Below are 27,893 nucleotides of genomic sequence, written 5' to 3' on the forward strand. Positions count from 1 at the left end.
AGTATCAGAGGGGTAGCCGTGTTAGTCTGAATCTGTAAAAAGCAACAGAGGGTCCTGTGGCACCTTTGAGACTAACAGAAGTATTGGGAGCATAAGCTTTCGTGGGTAAGAACAAGTCTGCATCTGAAGAAGTGAGGTTCTTACCCACGAAAGCTTATGCTCCCAATACTTCTGTTAGTCTCAAAGGTGCCACAGGACCCTCTGTTGCTTTTTACAGATTCAGACTAACACGGCTACCCCTCTGATACTTGTTCTCTTAATGTGAATAATTTATTCACATTTATTTATTTGTGAATAATTTATAATGCCAGTAATTTCTGAACCTCTGGCAATACATTAGGTATCTTGTTAAAGTGAAAGTCTTTGACAATTGGAGTCAAATATCAGGTGACTCTCAAATTTCCCCCTGCTGTTAATACTGGGCTTATTTTTTTTTAAAAATGCTTTAAACTCATTTTTTAAATTTTTATTTTGGTTGTAAAATCACTGTTAAACCAGAGCACTGACATTTCCAGTCTCTGACAATATTCAAGTCTCTCCATGCATACTGACAGTTGCATGCATGAAGTCACATTTTAGCAGGATGGCCACTGCCAACAAGTGGCTTAGAAATTACAAATTATTGTTTCTTCTCAGATACTTTTCATAGTTTATTGATTAAATATTTCTCATTGTTATCTTAGATTGTTGATTTAAAGAAAATTCTACTCATTCTGTTTTTAAAAATGTTATGTGATGTAGTCAAATAAATAAAGATGTTGGTAACCTATTTTTGTTGAGTCTTAAGTATTTTCACATGGGAGAAAAAATCAAGACACATCTTTGCAGAATCTCATTTTGCATAATAACATGGTGTTTTGGGTAACCCTTTGTTCCTTCTCTCAGTATGAACCGATTGGATTATGTTTATCTTGCTTTGTCTTGCCTCCTTACAAACTCATAGGTAGCTGGTTTCATTAGAACTTTATGCTTTATTATAGCTGAATTTCGAATTAGAAACAGAATTTAACTGCTAGCTGAGTGTACCCTTCTGGGCACACTTTAAAAGAATTCTCTGCTCCTTGCAGGTTTTTTCTGCGTAACATATAATGGGCAGCAGCTCAATCCATTTCATTTTATACCTCATTCCTTTTGCCTCTTTCCCCTTCCCACTGCATCCCTTTTAATACTACTTTAGATGAAAGATAAACTATTTAAGGGGCTGGAGTTTTGTTGTTTTGTTTTTATTTTTATTTCTTTTTTATTTCTCAGTCTTAAGACATGCATTTAGACTGCTGGTTTGTCTTTGCTCATCACCAAAATCTTTTGCGGGAGAGGGAGATTTCATCCAGACTTTTTATTTAACCTGTCCAGTTCTAAACAATGCTTCTTTGTAAGAAAGCTTAGATTGCAGCAATTTAAAGGATGATTAAGACTAAGTCATTTATCTCCTAATGTGGGCCAACAACTGTCACTGCAGATTATCTATTACCCAGTTAGCTGAAAACAGCATTGCAGTGACTTGGACCTTTTAAATTGTTTAGCTAAATACCGGGTGTCTATTACTTCAATCATTTTCATGAACTTTGGTTAGTGAGCATGTTTTAAACTAGGTTGGGAGATGATGGTTCTCAGGTGATACAGCACAAATAGGATCTGACTTAATGTTAGTCATTTTTCTGCTTTATTTCTTCTGACACCTGCATGCTGTAATCATTCCAAATGCCACATTGCTTTTGTAGCAATACCGAAATAACATGCAGCAATACTAAAATAATCTTGTGAAGTTCCATAAAGAAACATGGTTCACTTTCCAATATTTTACAATTGAAAAAATCATACACACTCCACTTATAGTAATATTTCTCCTACAGATTAAGCTATACCTCTTCTCCCACTCCACCCCCAAATAATCATTTGTGTCTATTTTCAGAGGATGGACCTTGGAGAATGTCTGAAGGTGCATGACCTGGCATTAAGAGCAGATTATGAAATTGCATCCAAAGAACAAGACTTTTTCTTTGAGCTTGATGTATGTTTTTTGCCTTAAAATGCACTATTCTCTCTACAAACTGGTTATGCACGTACAATAGATGTAACATGCTAAGTATATAGAGAAAACATAAACCTTCTCCACAAAGCTATAGATTTGGAGGGTGGGGCTCTTGCATGATTATCTAGATACTACAATAATGGGGGCATATAAATAGCTAAGCATCTAGTCTGTGGCTAGAGCTGAGTATTGTGTCTGTGGCTAGGCAGATAAGTCTCCATATCTGTTATCCCCATAATTCTGGACGTCATCCGACTGTTGCCATCAACTCCTGTCTCAAAACTGATTGTGGTTCATTACAATACAAATTACTCATGAGGGAATTCTGCACCCCAAAAAAAAAAAAATACAAATTATGTGTACAATATTTTAAAATTCTGCATATTTTATTTGTCAAAATAACGCAATATAATCATGCCAGTTTCAATTATTTTGGTAATTTATTTTAAAATTCCTGTCTACAAGTATGTCTGTAACAATACAGACAATGAAAAAGATTCAGGAAATGTTTTTTTGACAAATAAGTTCCTTGCTAGCCATATAGTAGAACCTCAGAGTTATAAACGCCAGAGTTATGAACTGACCGGTCATCCATACATCTCATTTGGAACTGGAAGTACAAAATAAGGCAGCAGAAGAGGTACCCCCTGCCCAAAAGGCATACAGGATAGTATTGTGTTAAATGTAAACGACTTAAAAAAAAAGGGGGGTCGGGGGGGTTAAAAAAAAAAGATTTGACAAGGTAGGAAAACTGTTCTGTGCTTGTTTCATTTAAATTAAGATGGTAAAAGAAGCATTTTTCTTCTGCATAGTATAGTTTCAAAGCTGTATTAAGTCAGCGTTCAGTTGTAAACTTTTGAAAGAACAGCCATAACGTTATGTTCAGAGTTACAAGCATGTCAGAGTTGCAAGCAACCTCCATTCCTGAGAACTCTGAGGTTCCACTGTATTAATATAGAACTTTGAGTAGTAATTCATTTACACTAAACTACAGAAATGTGTTTCCCGCACCCATCAGAAGCAGTGCAAAGGTTTCAGGGAGTCGCAGGTAATGGAGGAACTGAGGGAGAGGGACATAATTGCTGGGAAGGAGCCTGGGAATGAACCTGGAAGGTTGTTGGATGTGGGTGGGAGAAGTATGGAACAGTTGTTTATTTGGGGGGGATGCGGGGGAGAGTGATAGGGAATTGGGGAGCCTCCCCCATGCAGACCCTGGCTGACCCCTAGCCTCTCCCATTCAGTCAGGCACATGTCCCTTCACCCCCACTCTGATTCAGTCCCCACCCCCATTTGTCTCCCCCCTCCCTCCAGTGTCCCTTCTGAATCCCAGTCTGTGACCTGCCCCGTGTGCCTCCGCTCTGTCTTTCCCTTCCCCCATATGTGCCTCCTCACCTGGCTCTGCTAGCAGAGTGTTGTGAGGAACACAGCCTTTGCTCTCTCTTTGCTCGGCTGTTAGGCTAGTGAGTGGCTACCCTCTGTTTTGGCACTGCAGCAGCCCCTGGCAGGCAAAAGGCATAACTGTAGCACCTCCTTGGCAGAATGTATTTTTTGCGGAGAGAAAAAAAATGTGTGTGGGGGGGACATGAATTCCTTCAGGAGTAACAAATGTATGTTTTGAAGAGAGGCTTTAGGATGCTATACTTATCCACAGAATTAAAAGTATATTTCTGTTATGCATCTGGATTAACAGATTATATACCATGGCGGTCATCTGTGCTTTGAATAGTCACATTGTGAGCTCCTAAGGCCTTATATTCACTAGGAATAAAGATATTTTTAACCCATGTTAAACCAATCCATGTTAATTAACTCTCATTTAGAATCCCAATGATGAAACATTTTTAGTTTTAACCTATATTAGCTGGTTGAGGTAAACTCTAGGCTACTCTCTAAAGATTTGAACACTGGTTAAAAATGATCTTTTTCTTAGTGAAGAGAACCTAAAAGGAGTTTTAGGTAATTCCCACACATTCTCAAATATGTCTTTGTCCAGATTTTTTGTCTAGGTGGCTTTGCTTGTTCTTTCTGGCAGTGATAATCTTTTGATGTTTTAGGCAATGGATCACCTGCAGTCATTCATTGCCGACTGTGACAGAAGAACTGAAGTGGCTAAGAAAAGACTAGCAGAAACCCAAGAAGAGATCAGTGCTGAAGTTGCAGCTAAAGTAAGCATTTAAAACTGGTTTCTGACATGCTGCAAAGCCCTGTTGGACTGCTTAAGGGAATACTTATAATTGGGCTGATTTTTCCTCTATCAGAAAGTAACCATTTCTTATTTAGCACAAGTGCACCTGAGCTGAATTCAAATGAGACTACCCATTAGTGAAATTCAAACCATTTTCATAAGGAAGGAAGTTTAGGCTTTGACAGGCCACCCAAACTGAGGATTTTTGTTTTGAGAGAGAGAGAGAGATTCCCCCTCCTCCCCGAATGTGTCCCTAAAATCACTGTTTCCCAAACTTTTTACTAAGGCGACCCACCCAACAGCATTTTTAAAATTTTTTTGCAACCCACCATTAATATATGCACCCTCCAACCCTGGCACCACAACCCTAATCCTGGCCTAGTGCATGTGGGAGTTTAGAGCGGTGGTTCCCAAACTTTTAAGGGAACTTTGTCCTGCGGGCCTGGGCCTGGCTCTCTATTCCAGCTGGGCCTGGCTCGCCAAATGTGAGTGGCCCTGCAGTCCTGTGTGCCAGGTTGCAACTCCCAAAGTGGGGAGCCAGGGCAGGAGCTGCCACTGCAGGGTGATTGCAGGGCAGGCTTGCTCTTCAAGCCCTCTGCTCCCCCATCCTGGTGCCTCCCATTTGGGCCATGAGAAGTGTATATTTGTCTAGGCAAAATATCCTAGAAGATGAGGTGAAGGCCAAGACTATAACATGGTTCAAAAAAGAACTAGAAAATTTTTTTGGAGGATAAGTCCATCAATGGCTATTGGCAGGGATGGTGTCCCTCTGGGGCACCGGGGATTGGCCGCTGTCGGAAGACAGGATACTGAGCTAGATGGACCTTTGGTCTGACCCAGTATGGTCATTCTTATGTTCTTAGGCCGGGGCCCGGTGATCTAGCCATGGATATGATGACTTCTTTAATACCTTCCTGCAACTCACTCTTGGGTTGGGACTCATTGTTTGGGAAACATTGCCTAAAAGGAGAAGGAAAAAGAGGGAGACGACTGGTCATCCACTTCTCCTTCAGGAATCTTCAGTCTCTGTGGTGGAGCATGCCATGAAAAAGTGATAACTCCATCTTTTGCCCCGACTCTCAACTGCTGAGATAGCTTAGGGGTTCATGCTGTCTCATCTAGTTTTTGTGAGTGCATGTATGTGTTTGGAGGAATGGTTATATAAAATATTAATTTTACAAACCTATTTATTGCATAGAGTGCAATGATCTCACAATTTTTGTATTGTTCAGGATTTCTAAACAAATTTATGGTCTCGAAGGGAGCATAACCAGAGACAAAGCAAGTAGAGTGCAGATAGCCCTTTCAACAGCCATGGGAATCTTGCATCATAACAGTTACCATCATGAAAATCCCAGAGGCAGCTGTAGAAGTGTCATAACCTAAAAATTTAATAACTTGTGAATATGCACGGTGGACTTCCTACTTTGGAGTATATGTGTTGGAGAATACAGGTTGGGTGGGGCCTACACTACTTGTTTATATACAAATACCTCTGATCCACATGTGTCTCCATTGACTTTGCCTTAAAGAGTTTTTCGTATAAGCAATGACTTCTGGATATTAATCCCAACAAGCACAATCTAGCTTCTCTGAGAAAAATCCAAACCCAAAACACATGAAAACCTGCCTGTATTGAGCTCCCACTTGTTTTTCCAAGGCTGAACGAGTTCATGAATTGAATGAAGAAATTGGGAAGCTGTTGGCCAAAGTAGAACAGCTGGGAGCTGACGGAAATGTGGAGGAGTCCCAGAAAGTAATGGATGAAGTGGAGAAAGCCAGGGCAAAGAAGAGAGAAGCAGAGGTAATTTTGTTGTCTTTACATCTGTGAATTCATTGACACTTCATTCCAGATGGTCTTAGGAGATGAGACCAGATCTCTTAAACCATATTTCTCTGAATAATTTGGTTTAGAATGCTCAGCATGTATTGAAAGGTTTTAAATTGTTTGTATTATTTTTATTACCAAAATGGAAATGGCTGAGTATGTCTTTGACTTGAACTTCTATGTAAAAGGGATTTTTCTTCCGAAAGTGTGTATTTTGGCACCTAAATTTTTTTGAATGCCCCAAAATAACTTAAATTTCATCAGCAGCTATGTACTATACAATTTCTTATCAATCAGCAGCACTTCTTTAATTTTGATTCAGGGTATGAGGCAATCAGTTGTAAACAGGGTGGATTTGATTTAAATCACTAGTCAGGACGACTCGATTTAATCATGGATTTCTACATAAAAGTGCATTCTTGTTGGTTTTTATAATATTAATACGTATTCTTCACAACTCAGAAATAGATGTAGGTTTCATTTTTAGACGGTACACACACACTATACATTTTTAAAGTGTTTTTTGAAAACTTTTCAGATTAGTTTTACAGCTATATCAGAAAATGAATGATTGGTTATTTCATTTACCAAAGGTAATCGAAGCAGATATTTATGAAATCATTGGAAGGTGAACTATCTCCAAATCAACAGGTTATTAATCATTAATATTTGGAGGATTTTCTTGCCATGCTGTATTAGGAGGAGAACATCACCAGACAGACATTTAAATTGTTTTATTTAACTAAAACAACAACGTTGTATATTCTGGATGTTTTTCAACAGCAAACATACAATATTTTAACAAAACGAGCATATAAATTTTTGAATGTAAACATTCAAGTTTTTTAAAATCAGGTTTGTTTTTTGTTAAAATTGTTTAACTAAAATAGTTAATTTAAAAAAAAAATATTTAATCTACTATGTCAGCCAGGTCAACATGAGAAACTTAAAATATTGGCTTCTGCAGCTAACTAAGTCATCTTAACCTTCATTTTCCTGTTTGTTCATAATCTGGAAAAGAAATACAAGCTTTCCTACTTTTTCAGGTCTCAAAACGATTTCTCAATTTGGAATGAATTAGTCCAAAGGAAGAAAATATTCTTTCTACACCGTCAGAAGAAGCTACTGCTGTTAAAAGTGAGATTATCACTTCAACAGTCTCTGAATGCAAGTGCTTAAGTGACTTCCACTAGTTCACTGGTGTGACTTTCTTTAAAAAATCATCAGCAAACATATTTCTTGAATGGTTCACCCTTACCTCTGAAGTTTATCATAGTTGGCATTATGGAGGGGTGATTGCTGGATGTCCATGTCATAGCCAACTCCTCTTCTTCAGCAGTTAAGGTTTGACCCTGGTACCGAGTATTGAGAATATTTGCAAGAAAATGAGCTGGAGAAAGTGCTTGTCCCATTTTGTGTTTTTTTTTAATGCTTGTAATTTAACTCCGTCGTTGCATATTTCTCTTTTTAAGATCTCACTCAGTTCCTTCCAAATTTCAACAGAATCAGCAATAAAACCGCTATTTCCCTGCATTTTGTTCAAGGCTACAGAAATAGGCCTCAGGGTACTCAGCATGTTTTCAACATTTCTCTTAAGCCCAATGTTAAGAACTTTGGCTGTGACAGTGCCATCTATTTTTTCACGATTTTGTTCACAAACTGTCATCAGATTGCGCCAGTTCTTGATATATTACTCAAAAGGTCCGCTACTGAGTTCCATTGCATGTCTTGTGGGAGAGTTAGCTTGGTTCCTCTCACTTTTTTCAGAGCAGCTGCTGCAAAGTGGTTATTACGGAAGTATTTTGCAGTTTCAACAACATTAGCCTTTATTACTGGAACACTGAAGTCTTTGGCTAGGAGGTGCATCAAATGAGCACTGCAACCGTATGTTATTAGCTTGGGACTCTCTTCTAAATTTCTTCTCATCTTAGATACATTTGCAGCATTGTCTGTGTCCAGGCTGCGTACTAGACAGTTGAATTTTTTTCCACAGTTTGTTATAGCTCTGACTGCTACTTCTTGTAAGTATTGTGTGTGCATTTCCTGATGTATCAATTGTTTCTGTAAGGAAAACATTCCCTTCTTCCGTTGTCACACAAGCACATACAACAGGATCATTGTGGACATTGCTCCACCCATCAAGACACAAGTTAACAATTTTTCCCTCTAGACCTTTTGCATACTGCTCGATTTCTCTTTCATACAGTTTATCCAGCAATTTGCCTGCGACATCTGCTTTGTTGGGTGGACTGAATCCTGGTCTTAATGACTGAACCATGTTAATTAAGTGTGGGTTCTCAATCATATGGAAAGGAGAGTTTGTTGCATAAACAAACGGGGCAATTTTTTCATCAATTACCTCTTTTATAATCTGCTGGTTCTTATCACAAACTCGTCTATGGTTGTTTCTGGATGATGGAGACTTTTTTCTTTTTCCTTTCATCATCTTCAGCACAGCTTCCTCCTGGGAAGGAACACTTCTCATGATGTTATTTCATTCGGGCAACCAGGCCTTGCATTTCTTTGTTGCAGTGTTTGCATTTTGCACGCATGCCTGTCTTAACCCACAGGTAGAGGAACTTCATTAAAATATCCCCAAACTGTGTCTCTTTTACGGCCTGCTGCCATTATAGATTTTCCCTTCCAGTGAGAGAATGGTATGGTAGATCTCAAATCAATGAAGGCTACACTCAAAAAGACCTCAGGACTTCTGGAATATGCTGCTCAAACAGTTTCACTTTTGTTTCTACTATCTGTCCCTCCCTTCTCATGTTTATCTCCAGACTTCTTCGCCTTGTCCAGATCTATTCTGCCCTCAACAATCTTCTATTCATTGAACTTTTTGAAACTTTGCACTTTTAGAGAGAGGTAAGGGATTGACACAAATTTGCAGAGGGACAATAGGGTTGAGGTCTGTTATTTCTCACCTCTATATGTTGTTGTTTTATTTATTTAAAAATATTTTTGCTGTTAACAAGCATGTTATCTCTAGAGACACAAATCCACAGTTTGAGAACTGCAAAATTAAGCATCTCTGATGGTATCTTCTAGACTGAGCACTGAGTCCCATTTGGTAGATAGAAAGATTAACCTAAATAATCTATACAGAAGCCCCTGGAACCCCATAAGATTGGGTCCCTAATCCATAAACTATTGGAACTCATTTACAAAACTTTTCTTAAACATTACATGTATATATTGTCTCATACTATAGAATTAGAATTTATAATCCCTATTCCATGATGAGATAGCTTTGAGCTATAATGTATCTTAATTAAAACTATCTTTAGATAGGTATTTTCCTCAAAAAGCATTTTATCAAAAAAATCCGCTTTAAATAAAAAAAAAATGGGATTTTTAAAAAAAGATTTTAAATCATTGATTTTTTTATCCACCCTCATTGTAAAGCTAACTTTGCTACAGAGTTAGATGGCCTAAATATATCAAATATTTTCACCACTATTCTGTTATTGTTCAGTCCATTGGTGTCTCTGGTATTCCCACTTTTTTTTTTAAGGTAGTCCTGCACTATTTCAAGTGTATTGATTTCCACAGATAAGGCTTTTACTTTAATTGAGCTATGTTGGTCTGTTTCGTTTCTATGGACAGTGTATTTGGTTCTACAGTTGTTAAGACCAGTTGTTGTCATGGCTAATGCTGGTAAGAAGACTAGTTTTCAGCCTTATGCATCATGAGTTGCACTGAGCAAGACTTTTTTTCAAAGGTGTTTAACTCTGACAAGACAAACCAGTTTTCACTGGAGCTCTCAAAAGACTCTCTTCACTGAGAGCTATTTCCATGTCATATTTCTGCTTTCTATCTGAGTCTTTTTGATGCTTGAGCAGCTTAAAATAACTGCAAATATTCGTTGTTGTTTTTTTACAGAGGATTAAGTGTGGCTTTGTTCCTTCTCCCAGCTGTCCTCAGATACAGAAATGGCCAAACAAATTTTCCTTAATTTAAAAATAACTCTTCAGTAAAGATCAAGACTGGAAAGATGATTTTTCAGGATAGCATTTTAAATAGATTCACTGTGGAAGCCACTGTGCAATCTTCATAGATATGGTGCTCACTGCTAATATTTACTACCTATGTCGAACTCTCAAAAATTGTCAGACTCCTCCAAAGTAACCTACGGTGGAGTAGAGATTAAAGAACAGGACTGTTTTCTTTTATTTGGAAAGCAAAATGAATTGTTCATGGCCCTATTTTTTGTAGTTAGTGTCCAAATAATGTTATATTTAAAAATAATGAAACTTCTTTGTATTTTAATGGAGACATTTGAGTTATACCTCACAAGGATAAAATTAGTAGTAAAACAGGTCTAATATAGTATCCTGAATTACTCTGACTCTTAATTGGCAGGTATAACCCTTTATGTATGTTGCTTCTGGTAAGACATTCTTGTGTTCATATTTTCATGTATTGAAGAGTAAGAAGCTCTCAATGTATCTCCCCCTCCTCTCTCCCCCCCAGGAAGTGTACAGGAATTCAATGCCTGCCTCCAGCTTTCAGCAGCAGAAGCTCCGTGTCTGTGAAGTGTGTTCTGCCTACCTTGGTCTTCATGATAACGACAGGCGACTTGCTGACCACTTTGGAGGAAAACTGCACTTAGGGTTCATCGAAATAAGGGAGAAACTTGAGGAGCTCAGGGTAAATCAGTCTTATTTATTTTTTCTTTCTCTTTTACTGACAACTTAATCACATGCGAGAAGATCTTAGTGGAAACTTTTTATTGTATGTGAATTTATTTGTTCATCTTGTAAATTTAAAACTTTTGAGGCAGGCCCATATTAAAAATGGGTTGAATGGTAAGTTAAAGATAATGACAGGACAGTGTAATGATCTCTTGGCATGGCGAGTTTATTTGAACAACCTGCATTTTAATATAACCAAATGCAGGTCATACATCTCTGAACAAAGAACGTAGGTCACACTTACAGAAGAAGGAAGTGTATCCTGGAATGCACTGACACTGAAAAGGACTTGATGGTCATGTTGGATAATGAACTGAACATGAGTTCTCAGTATGATACTATGGCTAAGAGGGGTAATGCGATTCTTGGATGTACAAGCAGGGGGAATATTGAGTAGGAATAGAGGTGGTATTTCTTCACTATTCAATGTGAACAAGACCGTTACTGGAATGTGGTGTCCATGCTTCAAAAAGGATGTTGAAAAATTGGACATGATCCAGAAAAGATTTACAAGAATGACTAATGGTCTGGAAACCCTGCCTTACAGTGAGAAATGAAAGCTCTGTCTATATAACATATCCAAGAAAAGGTTAATAGGCTTGAGCACCCTGTAAAAGTAGCTACATGGGGAGGGAGATCTTGGTAGTAGAGGGCTCTTCAATTTAGCAGACAAAGGCGTAACAAGATCCAGTGCCTTCAAGTTGAAGCTAGATAAATTCAAACTAGAAATATGATGCAAATTTTTAACAGTAGCTTAACCATTGAAATAACTTATCTCGGTATGTGGTGATTCGTCTTCGAATGATTGCTCATGTGTATTCCACAGTAGGTGTGCGTGCTTGCCACGTGCACTGGGGCTGGGAGTTTTTCCCCTAGCAGTACCCATAGGGGAGCGCCCCAGTGACCCCTGGAGTGGTGCCTCCATGGTGCAGTATAAGGGGCTCTGCGCGCTTGTCCCACCCTCAGTTCCTTCTTGCCGCCAGTGAAGGTGATTCGGAACTGCTCTGCTCCAGCTTTGTTGTAGCTCGTCCCCAAAACTGCTTGTTCATTCAGTGTATGGTACCTGTAGTTAGTAAGTTTAGTTTAGCTAAGCTAGAGCACCCAGGCCGGGGCCCCGGGTTTTAAGTCATGCAACACTTGTAGGCGATTTATGCCACTGAGTGATCCGCAGATGGGCTGTTTGGGGGAAACTCAGCGATCGCTGCAAGATTTGCAAGTCATTTAAGCCTCAGCCCAAGAGAGAAAGGGACATTAGGCTCCGGGCTATTTTGATGGAGTTGGCGCTGGCCCCGGCTCTGGTGTGCCGCTCTGAGTTGGCACCGGGCACTGCAGTGTCGGTGCACGGCGACCCTTCGGTGCCATCAACTAGTCGGTTCTGCTCCCCGTTCATGGGACACGCCAGGAAGGCTAGAAAGAGGCCTTCTTCGCCCCGGCACCAGAGTAAACCTGGGACAGAGGTTAGACCCATGTTGGGTCAAGTCGAGCGGAGTAGCCTAGCCCATTCGGAGCAGGCCTCCCCGGATGTCCGGGTGCCCTTCACACTGGAGGCCCTTCAGGCGACCCGGGATGTTATATCCATGCCAGTACCAGGAGCACCGCCGATGTCGGCCCCGCGTTCCAGAGGCAAGCTGCTGCTGGGATCTCCACAATCACATCGGCTTGGTACTGGTTTTGGTTGAGGGAACGTTCCTGACGCCGTTCGCTGCCCAGTGACCGTTCAGGGCAAAGTCCACGTGGATTGCCCTTGACGCCCACCAGGCTGTCTGCTTGGGTTCCGTCTGACCAAGACTCTCGGCACCGTTTTGCTTCGAGGAGCGAACACTGACAGGACCGAGGCAGACGACGCCAAAGGTCCTCATCTTGGCAGGGCTATTGCAGCCAGTCACAGCACGAACGTCAACGTCTTTTCCGTTTGGCGTCCTGCTACAGGACCCCGCCACGGCACCGCTTCCGCAGCCCTGGGCGTCAATCGCCGGCATCTCGCCGTCGCGGGTCCACCCACCGGAGCCAATCGCGGAGCAGCCGTTACCAACGGTACCAGTCTTCCACATCAGGATTGCGGTCCCGTGGTTGGCATCACTCCCGGCACCCTGTTCCTCCCGATCCAGGGACAGCGGCAGGTAGTATGTCAGCCCAGCCTCCCTCCATAGTTGTCTATCGATGGGCCAGGCCAGTCAGGCCAAACAGTTGGTTCCGCTGGTGCGACAGCAGGTGCAGTGGCACCGGGCCCTGTGGCTGGCCCAGTGGTACCAGTGGGCACCATGGCCCCCGACGCAGTCCCGATGGGGGCTCACTCGGTGACTGGAGCCTCACAAGGACCATCGGCCTCTCTCTCCAGACCTCTGAGGAAGGAGTCAGTGGGACGTACATCCTCGGCACCATGTCCAGAGACCAACCAGGTGGTGAATCCTCCAGTGCCGGTGGACACCCAAAGTACTGTGCCGGCCTCCTCACCCTCCCCAGATGAGGTGATTACAGCCCCTCCGTCCCACAGGAGGACTTTAGGGCCCACCAAGAACTCTTTAAAAGGGTGGCATCAAGCCTCCACCTCCAAGCAGAGGATATGGAGGAGCCCTCAGACTCCCTGTTCAATGTATTGTCCTCCTTGGCACCAGGCAGGGTGGCCTTGCCTAGCCACGAAGGGGTGGCAAAAATTTCAAATGCCCTGTGGCAAACCTCGGCCTTATTGGCCCCCAACTGTAAGAGAGTGGAACCTCAAGTATTTTGAACCCAAGGGGCATGAATATTTATACACCCACCCTGCTCCTAACTCCCTGGTGGTCGAGTCAGTCAACCACAGGGAATGGCTGTCCCAACCAGCCCATACCCCAACAAATAAAGATTCAAGGAGGTTGGACTCATTTTGAAGAAAAATTTATTAGTCCTCGAGCTTCCAGTTACAGGCTCTCCTGGGTCTGTATGAATTCAGGGCCCCCTGCTCAAGTTCGAGGACTCCCTCCAGGACCGTGACAGGAAGGAGTTCAAAGTGCTGGTGGAGACTGCCACGGCAACCCTGCAGGTAGCTTCTGATGCAGCGGCCACAGCCATGAGGTCCATGGCCTCCACGGTATCTATGAGAAGGACGTCATGGCTCCTGCTCTCTGGGCTGTCCAGCAAGGCGCAGACCCCCCTGCAGGACCTCCCGTTAGACAGCAAAGCTCTGTTTGCAGAGCAAGTGGATACAAAGCCACATGGCCTGAAAGACTCCCACACGACTCTCCAGACTCTGGATCTCTATGTTCCGGCTCCGGGTAACCTACATTCAAGCCACACCAGACTCCCACTCAGGCCAGCCAGTCAAAATACAAGACCGCTTATAAGAAATCACGGAACTATAAGAGGTGCCCACAGAGGCAGTCTCGTCCTGCCCCCCAGCCTGAGTCCTCCAAAGACAAGCAAGCGGGGAAAAGGCGGTTATGATGGGACACCCGGGGGTACCCTACCAGTTCTCATCAGGGGTCCACCCTCAATAAAGCTTCCCTTCTCCGATCGGTTGTGTGCTTTCCTCCCGGAGTGGTCGCGGCTGACCTCGACCGATGGGTCCTCAACACCATCTCCCGGGTGTACACCCTCCAGTTTACTTCCTCCCGGCCCAACCATCCCCACCCCGTCCCTCTTGGGGGACCCCTCGCCCGAGGCTCTGCTCGAGCAGGAGATGGGGCAGCTCCTGGGCCTAGGAGTGGTGGAAGTGGTACCAGGGGAATTCAAAGGTAAGGGGTACTACTCCAGCTATTTCCTTATCCCGAGGTCAAAGGGGGGGCTCATCTTGGACCTGTGAGGCCTTAACAAGTACATGGTGAAGCTCAAATTCCGCATGGTCTCCCTGGCCTCCATCATCCCCTCCCTGGGTCCCGGGGACTGGTACGCCGCCCTCGATCTGTAGGATGCGTACTTCCACATTCACATATTCGAGGGGCAAAGACGCTTCCTCCATTTCATAGTGGGGCAGGAACACCAACAATTTATCGTCCTCCCGTTTGGCCTGTCCGCTGCCCCCAGGGTATTCACGAAATGTATGTCGGTGGTGGCCTACCTCAGGCACCAGGGGGTCCAGATGTTCCCGTATCTGGACGACTGGTTGGTCAAGGGCAGCTCCCAGTCACAGGTGCGGGATCACATGGCACTCCTTCTATCCACATGCTCCCAGGACCAGGGCTGCCTCCTCCACCCCAACCTAGTGGCACTCCACCTCACGGCGTGGCTGCTCAATGGTTAGGTAGGGAGGAAAGGACGTGCTCAGAAGGGGTTCAGTGTGTCCTTCTAGAAAGCAGGCGCCCCTCCACGCACCAAGCCTACTTGGCAAAGTGGTCTCGGTTTTCCAGAAGGGCGGACGAGCAGGGCGTTTCCCCGATGGCCACCCCAATCCATCTTATTCTGGACTACCTCCTTCACTGTAGCGCCTTGTCAGTCAAGGCCTGGTGGCCATGTCGGCCTTCCATCCGCCGATGCAGGGCCACACGGTATTTTCCCATGCTATGACTGGCCGATTCCTTAAGGGCTTGGATCGTCTCTTCCCATATGTTAGGCCCCCTGTCCCGCAGTGGGACCTAAAACCTGGGTGTTGGCCTGTCTCTGAGGCCCCTATTTGAGCCACTAGCCATGTGCTCCTGGTCACACCTCTCGTGAAAGGTGGCCTTCCTGGTTGCGATCGCGTCGGCTAGGTGGGTCTTGGAACTCAGAGCCCTGACCTCCGAGCCCCTGTACACGGTGTTTCATAAAGATATGGTCCGGTTCCGCCTACACCCTTTGTTCCTCCCGAAGGTGGTCTCCGCCTATCACATGGGTCAGGACATTTTTCTGCTGGTCCTCTGCCCCAAGCCCCGTTCGTCCAGTGAGGAGCGCCGCCTCCACACGCTGGATGTGAGACGGGCTCTGGCTTTCTACCTGAAGCGGACTTAGCCATTCAGAAAGTCCTCGCAACTGTTCATCGCCTCGGCCGAGTGCATGAAAGGTTGGCCGATCTCCATTCAGCGACTCTCCAACTGACTCTCCAACTCACCTCCTGCATCCATACCTGTTATTGTTAGGCCTGGCGAGAATCCCTCCACCACCAGTTGTGAAGGTGCACTCGACTGAAGCGCAGGCCTCGTCGGCTGCCTTTTTAGTTCATGTCCCCATCCAGGACATTTGTAGGGCTGCTACGTGGTCTTCAGTTCACGCTTTCACCTCGCATTATGAGATTGTCACCCAAACCAGGGAGGATGCCAGGTTCAGCAGGGCTGTGCTCCGTCCCAAGAATTTGTGAACTCCTACCTACCTCCAACAGATATAGCTTGGAATCACCTACTGTGGAATACACATGAGCAATCACTCGAAGAAAAGACATTTACCTTTTCCGTAACTGGTGTTCTTCAAGATGTTGCTCATGTCTATTCCACATCCCGTCGTCGTCCTTCTCTGTCGGAGTTGTCTGGCAAGAAGGAACTGAGGGTGCGGGGAGCGCGCCGCGCCCCTTGTTCTGTGCTTTGAAATGCTTGCAATGTGTAGTTGCTAACTGGGCCAATGAGAGAAATCTCTTCTACAGTCTCTATCCCAAAACCTTGACAGTCTTATTACTTTAACAACCATGTAATGTTGAGTATGCAAGAGAAGACTGGTGTGTCTATCTCCTTCTCCCTCCTGCCCCACCATTCCCCACAGCATGTAGCACCTCCACCATGACCATTTCCAGCTCCCCTTCCTCTTCCCATTCCATCAAGTCGTTAGTTGGCACTGTAGAAGCTTTTAACATGTAACAAATTGCTTCTTGCTGTCTCCTATCCTGTGCTGCTATGTACACCTATTCCAGACAGCAGCTTACTTGAGGGTCACACGCTACCTTGGCCAAGTACCCCAAGGTGGACACTGAGCTGGCTTCCCCCTCCCATCTGGAACTCCTGCCTGTGGTTCAGCCAGGCTTCCCCACCCAGGCCCCAGGGCTATCCAGTCTGCCTTTCTTCCAAAGCAGGCCAGTCCCCTCACCCACACAGGGGTAATGTGTATCTTAACTATTCATTTTCTGGATTTCAGATGTTTAAATTTATGTTGCTTTCAGTCTCCCTACTCCAGATCCCATTTCAGATGGAAGGTCAGGAAGAAGGGGCACAGTCCCCCAGATCACGCAACAGGAAGGGAGAGGGGTGGGGCTCCCTGAAATCCCAGCACATGCACAGACTGGGAGAATTCAGAGCTTACAAGCCCCGACACCACCTCTAAACTCCCAACTTTCTCTGCTCTCCTTGCTCTGCTTATGTCTTTTCTAAATGAGAGTCTCTAGCCTAACTAGAAATTGTGGGCTTAATGCAAGAAATACTGAGTGAAATTCTGTGTTCTCTTATGTGGGTGGAAGGACCATATTATCATAATGGTCCTTTCTGGCCTTAAAAAAAAATCTATGAATTATCGTTTTGCAATTCAGTGAGCTATGTGAGCAGGTGCTTAAGGCCCCTTGACTTCAATAGGAGTTAAGCACAAGTTTTCCTCAGTTGGAGCCCAAATGCAGAAAATGCTTCTGTTAGGATTGTGAGTAAAAGTGCTAATGGACTCAGAGTGTTTTGTGTGGTTGTGTATGATATTTATGAGAGGAAGGCATTAATGCAAATAGTTCCCTGGAACAAGAATAGTTATTAAAAATAATTACAAGTAAATTGTCATTGTTGTACAAGGAATTACTTGACATCAAAATTATAAGAAATTGAATACTAACTGAAAAAATTGTCCATGGATAATTATTCCAAATTCCTAAAGTACTCTGTATGTAATCTTTGAAGTACGTCACTTAAAAAAATAACTTTCCTCCTTCCTAAAACTCTCCTTAGAAATCTAATCAATATGGTCTGGGACAATTCCACAACTCAGAAGACGACCTTTATAAAGAGATTAATCTCTTGCATTATGCCCAGAAGGTGGAAAGACTTGGGGCTTTTCATAATGTCCAATTGCAGTGAGTTCCACACCTAAGGGCCCTCTCCTGAGAGTGCCCTGCCCCTAACTGTAGTGAATTCAACCTCCACATACTATCAGCTGAAGTATCCTTTCTGTGATTGTAACTGTCATGTTCACAGTGTGGAGACAAGTAGCCTCAGAACCAGGCACCAGCCCATTCAGGGTCTTTCTGATGCAGACTAAGACCTTACTTATCTTCCAGTGTAAACGAAGGAAGTTCATAAAATTTCTAGCTGTGCTCATTTTGATTTACCACCCATTGGCCAGAGTATGACAGAATTAGTATGGAAACTCTCGCATTGAATTCTGACCCACTGCTTTTGAACTCCCTTCCATGCGAAACTTTGACTTAGTATAGTTCTACTTCCTTCAAGTCTTGATGTTAATACTGTCACTTCAGTGTAGCTCTCTTGTAATAATTGCCACTTTCGAAACAAAGTAAACAAGTCAAATATGATGCTAAGAGAATGAGAGAAGAGGGGATAATATACGTGCACAGAAAGTGGGAAAGAACCAACTATTAACTGTTTAGATGACTTTATATCACCTTTCAGCTGAAGTGATGTATTGAAAATGTCCCTTTGTTTTTTAGAGGGTTGTGGCTGATAAACAGGAAAAACGAAATCAGGAACGCCTGAAACGCAGAGAGGAGAGGGAGAAAGAAGAAAGGGAGAAGCTAAGGAGGTAGAGATCTGCTCTATTTTTGGCAGCATACATTTAATAGCCATTGTAGAATCTATGTAAGACTGAATTTTCTTGCATGTTTGTTTGTGTATGTACGCTTGGTGGCAAAACAGGCTGCATTTGCTGAAAATTCTATATGAATTGAAAATTATTTGACTGCTTTTCTCAAGCCTATAACTCCTTGTTTCTGGTGGAAGACAATAACTCCTCACTTAACGTTGTAGTTATGTTCCTGAAAAATGCGACTTTAAGCAAATACAATTTTCCCATAAGAATTAATGTAAATAGGGGGATTAGGTTCCAGGGAATTATTTTTTTTTGCCAGACAAAAGGCATTATATTATATATGTTTTTTTTAAACAGTTTTAAACAAGCAATTTAATACAGGTATAAGTTTTAAACAATTTTAAAGAAACAATTCAATACTACAATCATCATTGCTGAGTATGAAGCAATGGGCGGTGTCCCCGCCTTACCCCACACAGGCACAGCCCACTGGCACTGCAGGCAAGGAGCCTGACGGTTCCTTGGCTAGGAGAAGCACCTTTCCTTACTGTGCAAGCACCAGGGGCGGCGGGGCTCAACCCTCGGCCCGCCCACTCCACCCCTTCTTCTAAGTCCTCACCCTTAACCTGCTTCTTCTCTCTTCTCCCCCCCCTTCCCCCTTTACTCCACACGTTTTGCATCCTGCTCCTCCCCCCTCCTTCTCCTGCCTCCTGCTGGCGGCAATCAGCTGGTTTGCCATGTTCAGGAGGGAGGGGGAGCCTGCGCACCGAGTCCTCGCTTCTCCCTCCTGAATGCCTCAAACCAGCTGATTGCTGCGGGCAGGAGGCGAGGGGAATGGGGGTGGGGGAGCTGATAAGGGGGCTGCCAGCTGTGGACAAAGCAGGCAGCCAAACGACGTTATAGCGCAGCATTGCACAACTTCAAACAAGTATGTTCTGTAATGGAGCAGGGACGTAAGATCGAAACAACGTTAAGCGAGAGGACGTTAAGTGGGGAGTTACTGTACTTTTTCTATATAAGTAATGGATACATCAGGGTGAATATAAACGTGAGCAAATATTGACTTTTCAGTGTGATTTCAGACATGTAATTTTCTCTGAGAATTAACAAGTAAATTATACGTTCGGTGTCTTTTAGGGAAAATAACCTGCATAGATAGATTGGGAAGTACCTGAAATACTCAAATTAGACCTAAAAAAGAGGTTGAGTATATGATTGGCCCTTTAGGAGTGGTCCTGAATCTTCTCCGTGAAATACACAATCACTGTTTCTAGGAATTCACACGCAGACTCATTTAAACTGCTGTTTGCATGCATTTTGTTGTGGACTTAAGAAGTCCACAGTGACTTTCTACAGCAATGTTGATGAGCTCACGTGTCAGCTGTGAAATCCCCCATAAAATCAGGTGTTCTGTGCATCAGAAGAACAGAGGGTCAGTATTTTCCTTAACTCTCTAAGGTCTTCATAAAAAACAAGAGAGTTTAAATAAAATAGGGAATTTTTGTGGTATGCTATACCCAGAAAGAAAAGAGAGAAGAAGCATTTAAACAGTCAGATCAATGTAGCATTGGGAAATCTTTCTCTAAAGAGACTGTAACTCACATTTTAATAGGGCCTTTATCTTAACTGTTTCATAGAATAAGAAATGTAATGGTAAGTCGGGTTGGCAACCTTCGGCACGCCCATCAGGGTAATCCGCTTGCAGGCCGCGAGACATTTTGTTTACGTTGACCGTCTACAGGCACGGGCCCCCGCAGCTCCCAGTGGCCTCTGTTTGCCATTCCTGGCCAATGGGAGCTGCGGCAGGCTGCAGGGACATGCTCGCCGCCACTTCCTGCAGCTCCCATTGGCCTGGAATGGTGAACCACAGTCACTGGGAGCTGCGGGGGGGGAGGGGAGGGGATGGGTGTTGTGCCTGCGGACGGTCAACGTAAACAAAATGTCTTGTGGCCCGCCAGTGGATTACCCTGATGAGCTGCGTGCCGAAGGTTGCCAACCCCTGTGGTAAGTAATCAATTACTTTAGCTTGTTCTCATTGTAATCTGCATTTTCTAATTGTGAATATTTGTTTGTATAACAAAAACTATTCGCCATTTTCCATTTGTTTCAGGTCCAGATCCCATAGCAAGAATCCCAGAAGGTATGTAATCTGCAGGAAAGGGGCACTATAGTGAAGCCAAGCTTTTAAAAGCTAGAACCTTTATAAATTTCATTGTCAAGCATTATTAGACTGCAGCGTCCTTGTTTAGCACCAAAGCATAGAGGATGGCCGTTCTCAACAGATTTATGCTGCACTGATCACTGTGGTATTGGACTGCGTATGCACATGCGTTCGCCCATGACCAACACAATGTTTTTTTGTCCTCTGGTAGTAGTTAGAATATGTCAGAAGGCTTGACTCTGTGACTGCTTGCAAGCTAATGGCCCAGGTCCTTTAGCTTAAGCAAGAGACACTTGTGCTTTTAGACCCTGAGGTCCCAGGTTCGGGCTCCACAGGTGACCCATCCATAGGTGTCAGTACTTAGGCAATGCACTTTGCCTCTTAAGCTTCAGTTGGAAGCCACTCGTTTGCCAGCCTTTCAATAGGAAATAATTTGTAATAATAAACCTTCAGAGGTTTGAGAGCCTGCAAATATAGTCTTATGTTAATGGCCTTAAACAAGAATATAGCTTTTGTTTTAAAACTTCAGTGGTATCTGGTGCATATCAGGTCTTAAATAGAAGGCTTCATAGACAACTGCAACATAAAGCACTTGCCAGAGGCTCATTGTCACTGCATCTTTCATAACATCAACATTCTGTAACTTTGTTTGTTAAATAGACTCAGTTAAATAAGCACTTTGATTTCTTTGAAGGGTAGTGGCAAAGCACCAAACATGCAGAGTCTTCCCTTCATTTGGTCTAAATTTTGTTGGACTAGTCACAGCAGAATTTGGAGGATTTCCCCCATCACTTTCCTCCTTCAGGGCCAGTCTGAGAAATATATAATAGCTGTGATAATTGGAAACTGATCTCCGTATAGACCCCGCTACCATGTACAAAGAACTAAATATTGGTATATTGGTAGAGCAGCTGTCTGCCTCATTCACCGTAAATCCTTTCTGTTTCCAGATCTAGGTCTCGAAATCGCCGCAGACATCGGTCTCGCTCTGCCTCCCGGGAACGAAAGAGAAGAACTCGCTCCAAATCCCGTGAGAAACGCCACCGTCACAGGTCTCGCTCCAGCAGCCGCAGCAGGAGCCGCAGCCATCAGAGAAGCAGGCATAGTTCCAGGGACAGGAGCAGAGAACGCAAAAAAAGGTAAATGTTGGCTTTCTGAGAGAAGTAGTTTCCCGTTCCTGATGCACTGATCTGAAAACAGTTGTAACTGTTTCCAGAAACTTAGGGTAGCAATGTAATTGTTTACCAACACCACTTACCCCTGGTCTACACTGGTGGGGGGGGGGGGATCAATCTAAGTTACGTAACTTCAGTTAAATGAATAATGTAGCTGAAATCGACGTACTTAGATTGACTTACCATGGTGTCTTCACCGCGGTGAGTCAACTGCTGCCGCTCCCCCGTCAACTCCGCCTGCGCCTCTCATGGCGGTGGAGTACAGGAGTCGACGGGAGAGCACCCGGGGGTCGATTTATCGCGTCTAGACTAGATGCGATAAATCGACCCCCTCTGGGTTGATCGCTGCCTGCTGATCTGCCGGGTAGTGTAGACATACCCTTAGTAATTTTAAACACCTTGTGGAGCATTTCCAGATTTCAGTCATTGTTTTAGCATGAGCGCTGATACAGAAACAGGGTTACCTTTTTGTTTGTTTTGATGGGGAGAAACTGCTGTGACAAAGTGCAACATATTTGTCAAATTGTGAACCCTGTGCTGTACTGTGAGTGAAAAGAAGCCTGAATGTTCCTGAAGTCAACCTATTGTACTGCATTCCAGACAGCTTTCCTGCCTGGGAAAGGTATTTGAAAGGTATAGCTCATTGAAGGACTATTGCTGAGAACCATCTGTTGTGATTGTTTGTATTACTGTAGCATCTCAGAGCCCTGGTTGTGGACTAGGACCCCGTTGTGCTAGGCATTGTCCAAACAGAACAAAAAAAAACCCCTGCTTCTGCCTCAAGAGCTTACAATCTGGTATACGACAGGAGACAACAGATGGATACAGAAAGACAAGAGTACAAGGAAGCAGTGAGACCGTATCTGTCAAGCTTGATAAGCAGTGGTCTCAGCACATGAGCAGCCAAACCATTGTTAATTTTTTTTTGTAGGCATTGTGGCAAAGCAGTGCTAAGAGGAGGGTTTTGAAGGCGGATAATGAGATGATTTTGAGGAAGTTTATGGGGAGCTTCTTCCAAACATGTGGGTGAATGCACAAAGATGCCTATTAGAAAATTTAACAAGTGGGCGATGGAGGCTGGCAACTTGGGCCACTTGTAGGTGAGGATCAGCATCTCATGCTCTAATGAGAGATGTTAGGTATGGTGGGAATAGACCATCCTTAAAAGTGAAGACAAGCAACTTATGTATGTTGTGTGGATGGATAAGAAAGGCAATATTTTAGATGTTACACACAAAGAATCTGCAAGACTTAGCCTAGATATGAGGACCTAAGGAGAGGTCTGAAACAAAAATGATACCCAGATTATAGGGCCTGAGTGACGGGCAGGATTGTGGTGGTGTCCACAGAGATCAAGAAAGGAGGCAGTGAGGAAGTCTTGGTGAGAAGAAAAATAGGAGTTTTGTTTTAGCTATGTTGTATTTGAGCTGACAGCTAGACACGCTCACGGAGATGTCAGAGAGACAAGATTAGATTGTAATTTGTATAGAAGGAGATAGGTCTGGAATAGAAAGAGAGATCTATGAATCATCAGCATCATGATGATAGTTGAATTTATGTTTGCAAATGAGATTACAAAAAATTAATTAATTAATGGAGATATCCCATCTCCTAGAACTGGAAGGGACCTTCAAAGGTCATAGGGTCCAGCCCCCTGCCTTCACTAGCAGGACCCAGTACTGATTTTGCCCCAGATCCCCAAGTGGCCCCCTCAAGGATTGAACTCACAACCCTGGGTTTAGCAGGCCAGTGCTCAAACCACTGAGCTATCCCTCCCCCACGAAGATAAAGTGTAGAGGGAGAAGAGAGGGCACAAAGGTCAGAGCCCTGTGGAATCTTCACAAAGTTGGGGGTGGGGAGAGGTGAGGAATATCTGATGTATGTGTTGAAGTAGTAGTTAGAGGTATAGAAGAGGAGTATGAAGAGAGTGAGTTATGGAAGCCAAGGGAGGGCATGATTTCAAGAAGTGAAATGTGGTGTGTTGTCACAGAAGGCTGACAGGTCAAGCAGGAGGATGGAGTACTGGTTCTGAGCTTTAGGAGGAATGGTTAGAGTGGTTTCAGTGGAGTGCAAGGGGATAGAAACCAGATCGGAGAAGGTATTGGACTGAATTGGACAAGAGGAACTCCAGACAGAAATTGTAGACTGTGTCCCCAAATAGCTTAGAGATGAAAGGGAGATGGGGTGGTGGTTGAAGAGGCAGGTGGAATTAAGGGTGGTGTTTTTAAGATGGCAGAGACTAAAGCATGCTTGTATTGTGATGAGACCGAGTAAGAGGAGAGCCAGAGGTTGAGGGGGGGAAGTAAGGAAAGGCATAAGCGTGGGTATGAGTGAGATAAGAGTGTGGGATGGGATCACAGTGACAAGTGGAGAGGTTACAGGAGGAGAGCAGACTAGAAACTTCTGTGACAAGGGGGAAGGAGGTGAGAAGTGTAGGACAGGAAAGGGAAGCCCAGGTAAAGGGAGGGGGAAGTTCATATGTTGTATCTTGTCAGTTTTTTCTTGAGAGAAGTCTGAGATCCTGTGTGGGGAGAGAGGTGGAGGCAGGAGGAGGGGAAGTTTTGAGGAGTCAGTCAAAGTTGGCAAAAAGATGGGTGAGGTTTTGGGTGTAGGATTCAATTAATGTGGAGAAGTGGAGTTGCTTAGTAGGGAAACTGGTAGAACTGAAGGAGGGGAGAATGAATTTGTAGCAGAGGAAGTCAGCCTGGTCACTGAATTTTTTCCAGGGATGTTCTGCAGTGTGTGAGCAGGAGCAGAGGAACTGGATGTCAGGGGTGAGCCAGGGCTGTGGATTGGCAGGACAGGCCTTGTGATGGGAGGGGCAAAAGAGGAGAAGGTGGGGAAGTGTGAAGCAAGGATCTAATCAAACACCTCAGTAGAAGAAAGACAGGAAGAAGGCTAAGAAGATACAACTCATCAACACGGATGGATTGGAAGTCATGGAATGGCTGATTGACAGAGCGGCCAACTGTTGATTTTTTTGAATGACTCAACTACTGGCACATCCTCATGGATGAATGTTTTTTCTAAACAAGGGGGACAGGCATGACTTGTGGAAGGGGCTGGAGTTTCCCAGAGGAGCATTTGGCAGAGAGACAGCAACTGAAGAGTGGGGTACTGTTCTGTGTTAGGGCCCAATCATCACCATGCAAAGGAGAACTTGCAGGGGTGGGGTGGGCAGGATGGACGCTGCCCAACCTGAAATGCTGGCAAACTTTAGACTCCCAAAAGGGGAGAGATCAGACGTGGGGAAGTTGAATCTTAAGACTTTGTCGTTTTCAAAGATCTCTCAGTCTCAAGTGCTTTAAGAGTAAAGTCACTATGGTTAAGAAATTCCTCTTAGCCTGCATTGTTCTTCATTAGGTCTTTGTTTATTCCTATTCGTGGGGATCGAGGAACGTACACCATGAGCTTCCAGAGCTTTCTGGAAAGATGCATCTTTTGGGGCCACTTATTCCTTCCTCCCCTTCTTGTCCTGGAGGGTTCTGAGGGTAGGAAACAGGGAGTGGTCCTAACCGCCCTCCAATTCATTTTAACCGCCACAGGGGCAGAGAACCCATATTGAACACAGTGTCCTTGATGCTTTCCTCATCTATTCCTGCCCCCCGTCTCTTTGTAAACTTTGGGGCAAATTTTGTGTATAGTTAGTTTGTGAGATTTTTCTTTGAAAAGAGGAGAGCAGATGCTTGTCTGACACTGGCTTTGTCTGGACTGACAGAGGAGTGGGTTGGCCCATTTCACACCACCCAGCTGACAGGGAGGTTCCTCAGTCTCAGTCAACTAAGTCTGGCCATTTGAGAGTCCTAGCATCAGCTTGGGCATCTGGTTCCAGGGTCTGTCCAGGTTGACCTAAGAGACCTAATGTGCCTAAAGGGGCTGTCTGGCCACTGGATCTGGTTTCCAAAGGATCGTGATCAGCAGAGCCAGGATCTGGAGCTACAAAATCCGAGATCTGGGGCTGCAGCAAAGCATGGGTCCAGGCTACAAAAGGGAAAAAAAATACAAATTTTACAGCTAAGCATAGATGAATGCCTGGCAAGTATGTATCCAAAGCCAGGACCAACGTGGATCCTGAGTGATAACATGGATCCAGATTCAACAGCCAGATATGAATAAGTGCCAAGCATGGTTGCCAAGAAGAGATCAAATTGCCTGGGATGTAGCCAGCATGAGAATCCAACATCTTTGACTATTGAGTGTCATTTGTTTAGTGGTTCTACACCACTAAAACCGTGGTACTGAAATTCCAACACCATGATCTTTGCAGAACTACTTGCCTTATTGATTCTGTACCCAATATAGTGGCTTGAGGAAACATTCAGTGTGGAAGCCCTCACAACACTGGAAAGGTGGGGAAGAACAAGATTCTGATCAGATCCAGGATGGTGGATCTCTGTTACAGGGATAGTGTTTTAAACATTGTGCTTCCTGTTTGGCCATTTTCAGATGCACACACTCAGTGCCCTGCATGGCTGTTTCCCAAGGAGAGGGTGTTTCTCTTTCCGATGCTCCATCAAATTCAGCGGTCCAGAGCCAGGTTTGCAAGATACAGATGCTGAGATTTGGATGAGAGACTCCCTTCAGATGTGAGGGTCTATACCCACTAAAGTTCTATTGATTCTGAGATATTTCAAGGATCCAAAGATTTCTCTGCTGTGCAGCCTTTGTAGGAGAGAGAGAGGTTACAGTGTCAGAGGAATCTGATCCAGAAAGGATTGCCTTTCGGCTTCCAACCCTCTTTGTAGCCCTCAAATGCAAAGGCAAAAAATATACTGAAGTCCTTCCCACACATGGAATTAAAAAGCACGTTGCCAAGGTTCTGCAGAGAAGATACAGTACTGTAGGACCTATTTAGATTTAGAGATGTAGATGATGGGCTTTGAGGCCCACTCTGATATCTCCTAGATCAGTGGCTCTTAACCTTTCCAGACTACTGTACCCTTTCAGGAGTCTGATTTGTTTTGTTTACCCCCAATTTTCACCTCATTTGAAAAGTACTTGCTTACAAAATCAGACATAAAAATACAAATGTGTCACAACATGCTGTTATTGAAAAATTGCTTACTTTCTCATTTTTACCATGGAATAGAAATATTGTACTTGCATTTTAGTGTATAGATCGGTATAAACGTCATTATGAAATTTTAGTTTGTACTGATTTTGCTATGCTTTTTACGTAGCCTGTTGTAAAACTAGGCAAATACCTAGATGAGTTGATGTACCTTTTGGAAGACCTCTGTGTATCCCCAGGGGTACGTGTACCACTGTTCTAGATCAAACATAAATAGAGACATGGATCAATCAACATGACCTCTCACAAGAGGAAATTTTATTAGAATAATATTGGGCTCTGTATACCTAGCTTCTGATCCTAAATGAGGAAGGAGTACAGTGTCTGGGATTGGCTACCAGTGACATTACTCCTCCCCCCCATGGGTAGTAGAAACATGGATATGCACCAATACTTAGCTTTACTAAGCCTTCCTTGGCTCTAATAGAGTACTCTGGTCCAATGGAGCAGTTGACCCGCATTTCAGGTTTCAATAAACCTAGCTTCTGTCCTTTCCAATTTGGAAGGACAATTGAACGTAAGGGTTGAAACATCCATTGCCTACACGTAAATGCAGCATAAGGTTTATTTCCTGGGCACAGTGTGAATGAGGTTTGCCACCTATCATGCAGTGTAGACAACAGGACTACATGGCATGGAGCAGACTGCTTGCTGGTTGTACTAATATCCTGAGGGACATCCTACTTCTGAGTTCCAGAGAAAGAGCTCTTTTTAATTTCCAGAAATGTTCCAGACTTACCCCCCTTTCTATGCAATTGTTGCATTTTTATTTCTTTATACATATTTCTTATTGGAGTCAAAGAAGACCTCTATCAGTAAAGCTGTACCTTTCCAATTGCCATTTCTACAGCAACAAGCGTTGCCTGACTGTCATGACTCTTCTTGAATGTTTGGGTGTTTGTCTCTATATAGACTTGATCCTCCATTTGTCTAGATGGTTCTTCCCTAGTAGTTTGCACAACTTTCATACTCATTTAGAAGATTTGTGGTCACTAAAGCCTTGATATATTCCAGACCTGTAAGCTTGTCTGCCGTTGGCAGGTTCCTTATCTATGCAGTTAACCTGGTATTAAAGCTATCAAGTATGTCTGAGACTTCAGCAGAATCTTTAGGATTCTACAACCTTTTCT

The 27,893-nt window shown here is 43.8% G+C and overlaps 1 protein-coding gene across 6 annotated transcripts in view; it reads left to right on the top strand.

Moving 5' to 3' along the window:
• Positions 1–27,893, top strand: part of LOC117879544 (putative RNA-binding protein Luc7-like 2) — a 73,690-nt gene that overhangs the window by 38,996 nt on the left and 6,801 nt on the right. For all 6 annotated transcript variants that reach the window (XM_034774826.1, XM_034774833.1, XM_034774840.1 and 3 more), the window contains 7 exons: positions 1,913–2,011; positions 4,087–4,197; positions 5,878–6,021; positions 10,522–10,698; positions 18,259–18,350; positions 20,467–20,496; positions 21,468–21,656. In XM_034774826.1, coding sequence (XP_034630717.1) covers positions 1,913–2,011; positions 4,087–4,197; positions 5,878–6,021; positions 10,522–10,698; positions 18,259–18,350; positions 20,467–20,496; positions 21,468–21,656 — 842 coding nt within the window. The remainder of the gene's footprint in view (positions 1–1,912; positions 2,012–4,086; positions 4,198–5,877; positions 6,022–10,521; positions 10,699–18,258; positions 18,351–20,466; positions 20,497–21,467; positions 21,657–27,893) is intronic.

The sequence above is a fragment of the Trachemys scripta genome, chromosome 1 (assembly GCF_013100865.1).
Source record: "Trachemys scripta elegans isolate TJP31775 chromosome 1, CAS_Tse_1.0, whole genome shotgun sequence".
Taxonomy (NCBI): domain Eukaryota; kingdom Metazoa; phylum Chordata; order Testudines; family Emydidae; genus Trachemys; species Trachemys scripta.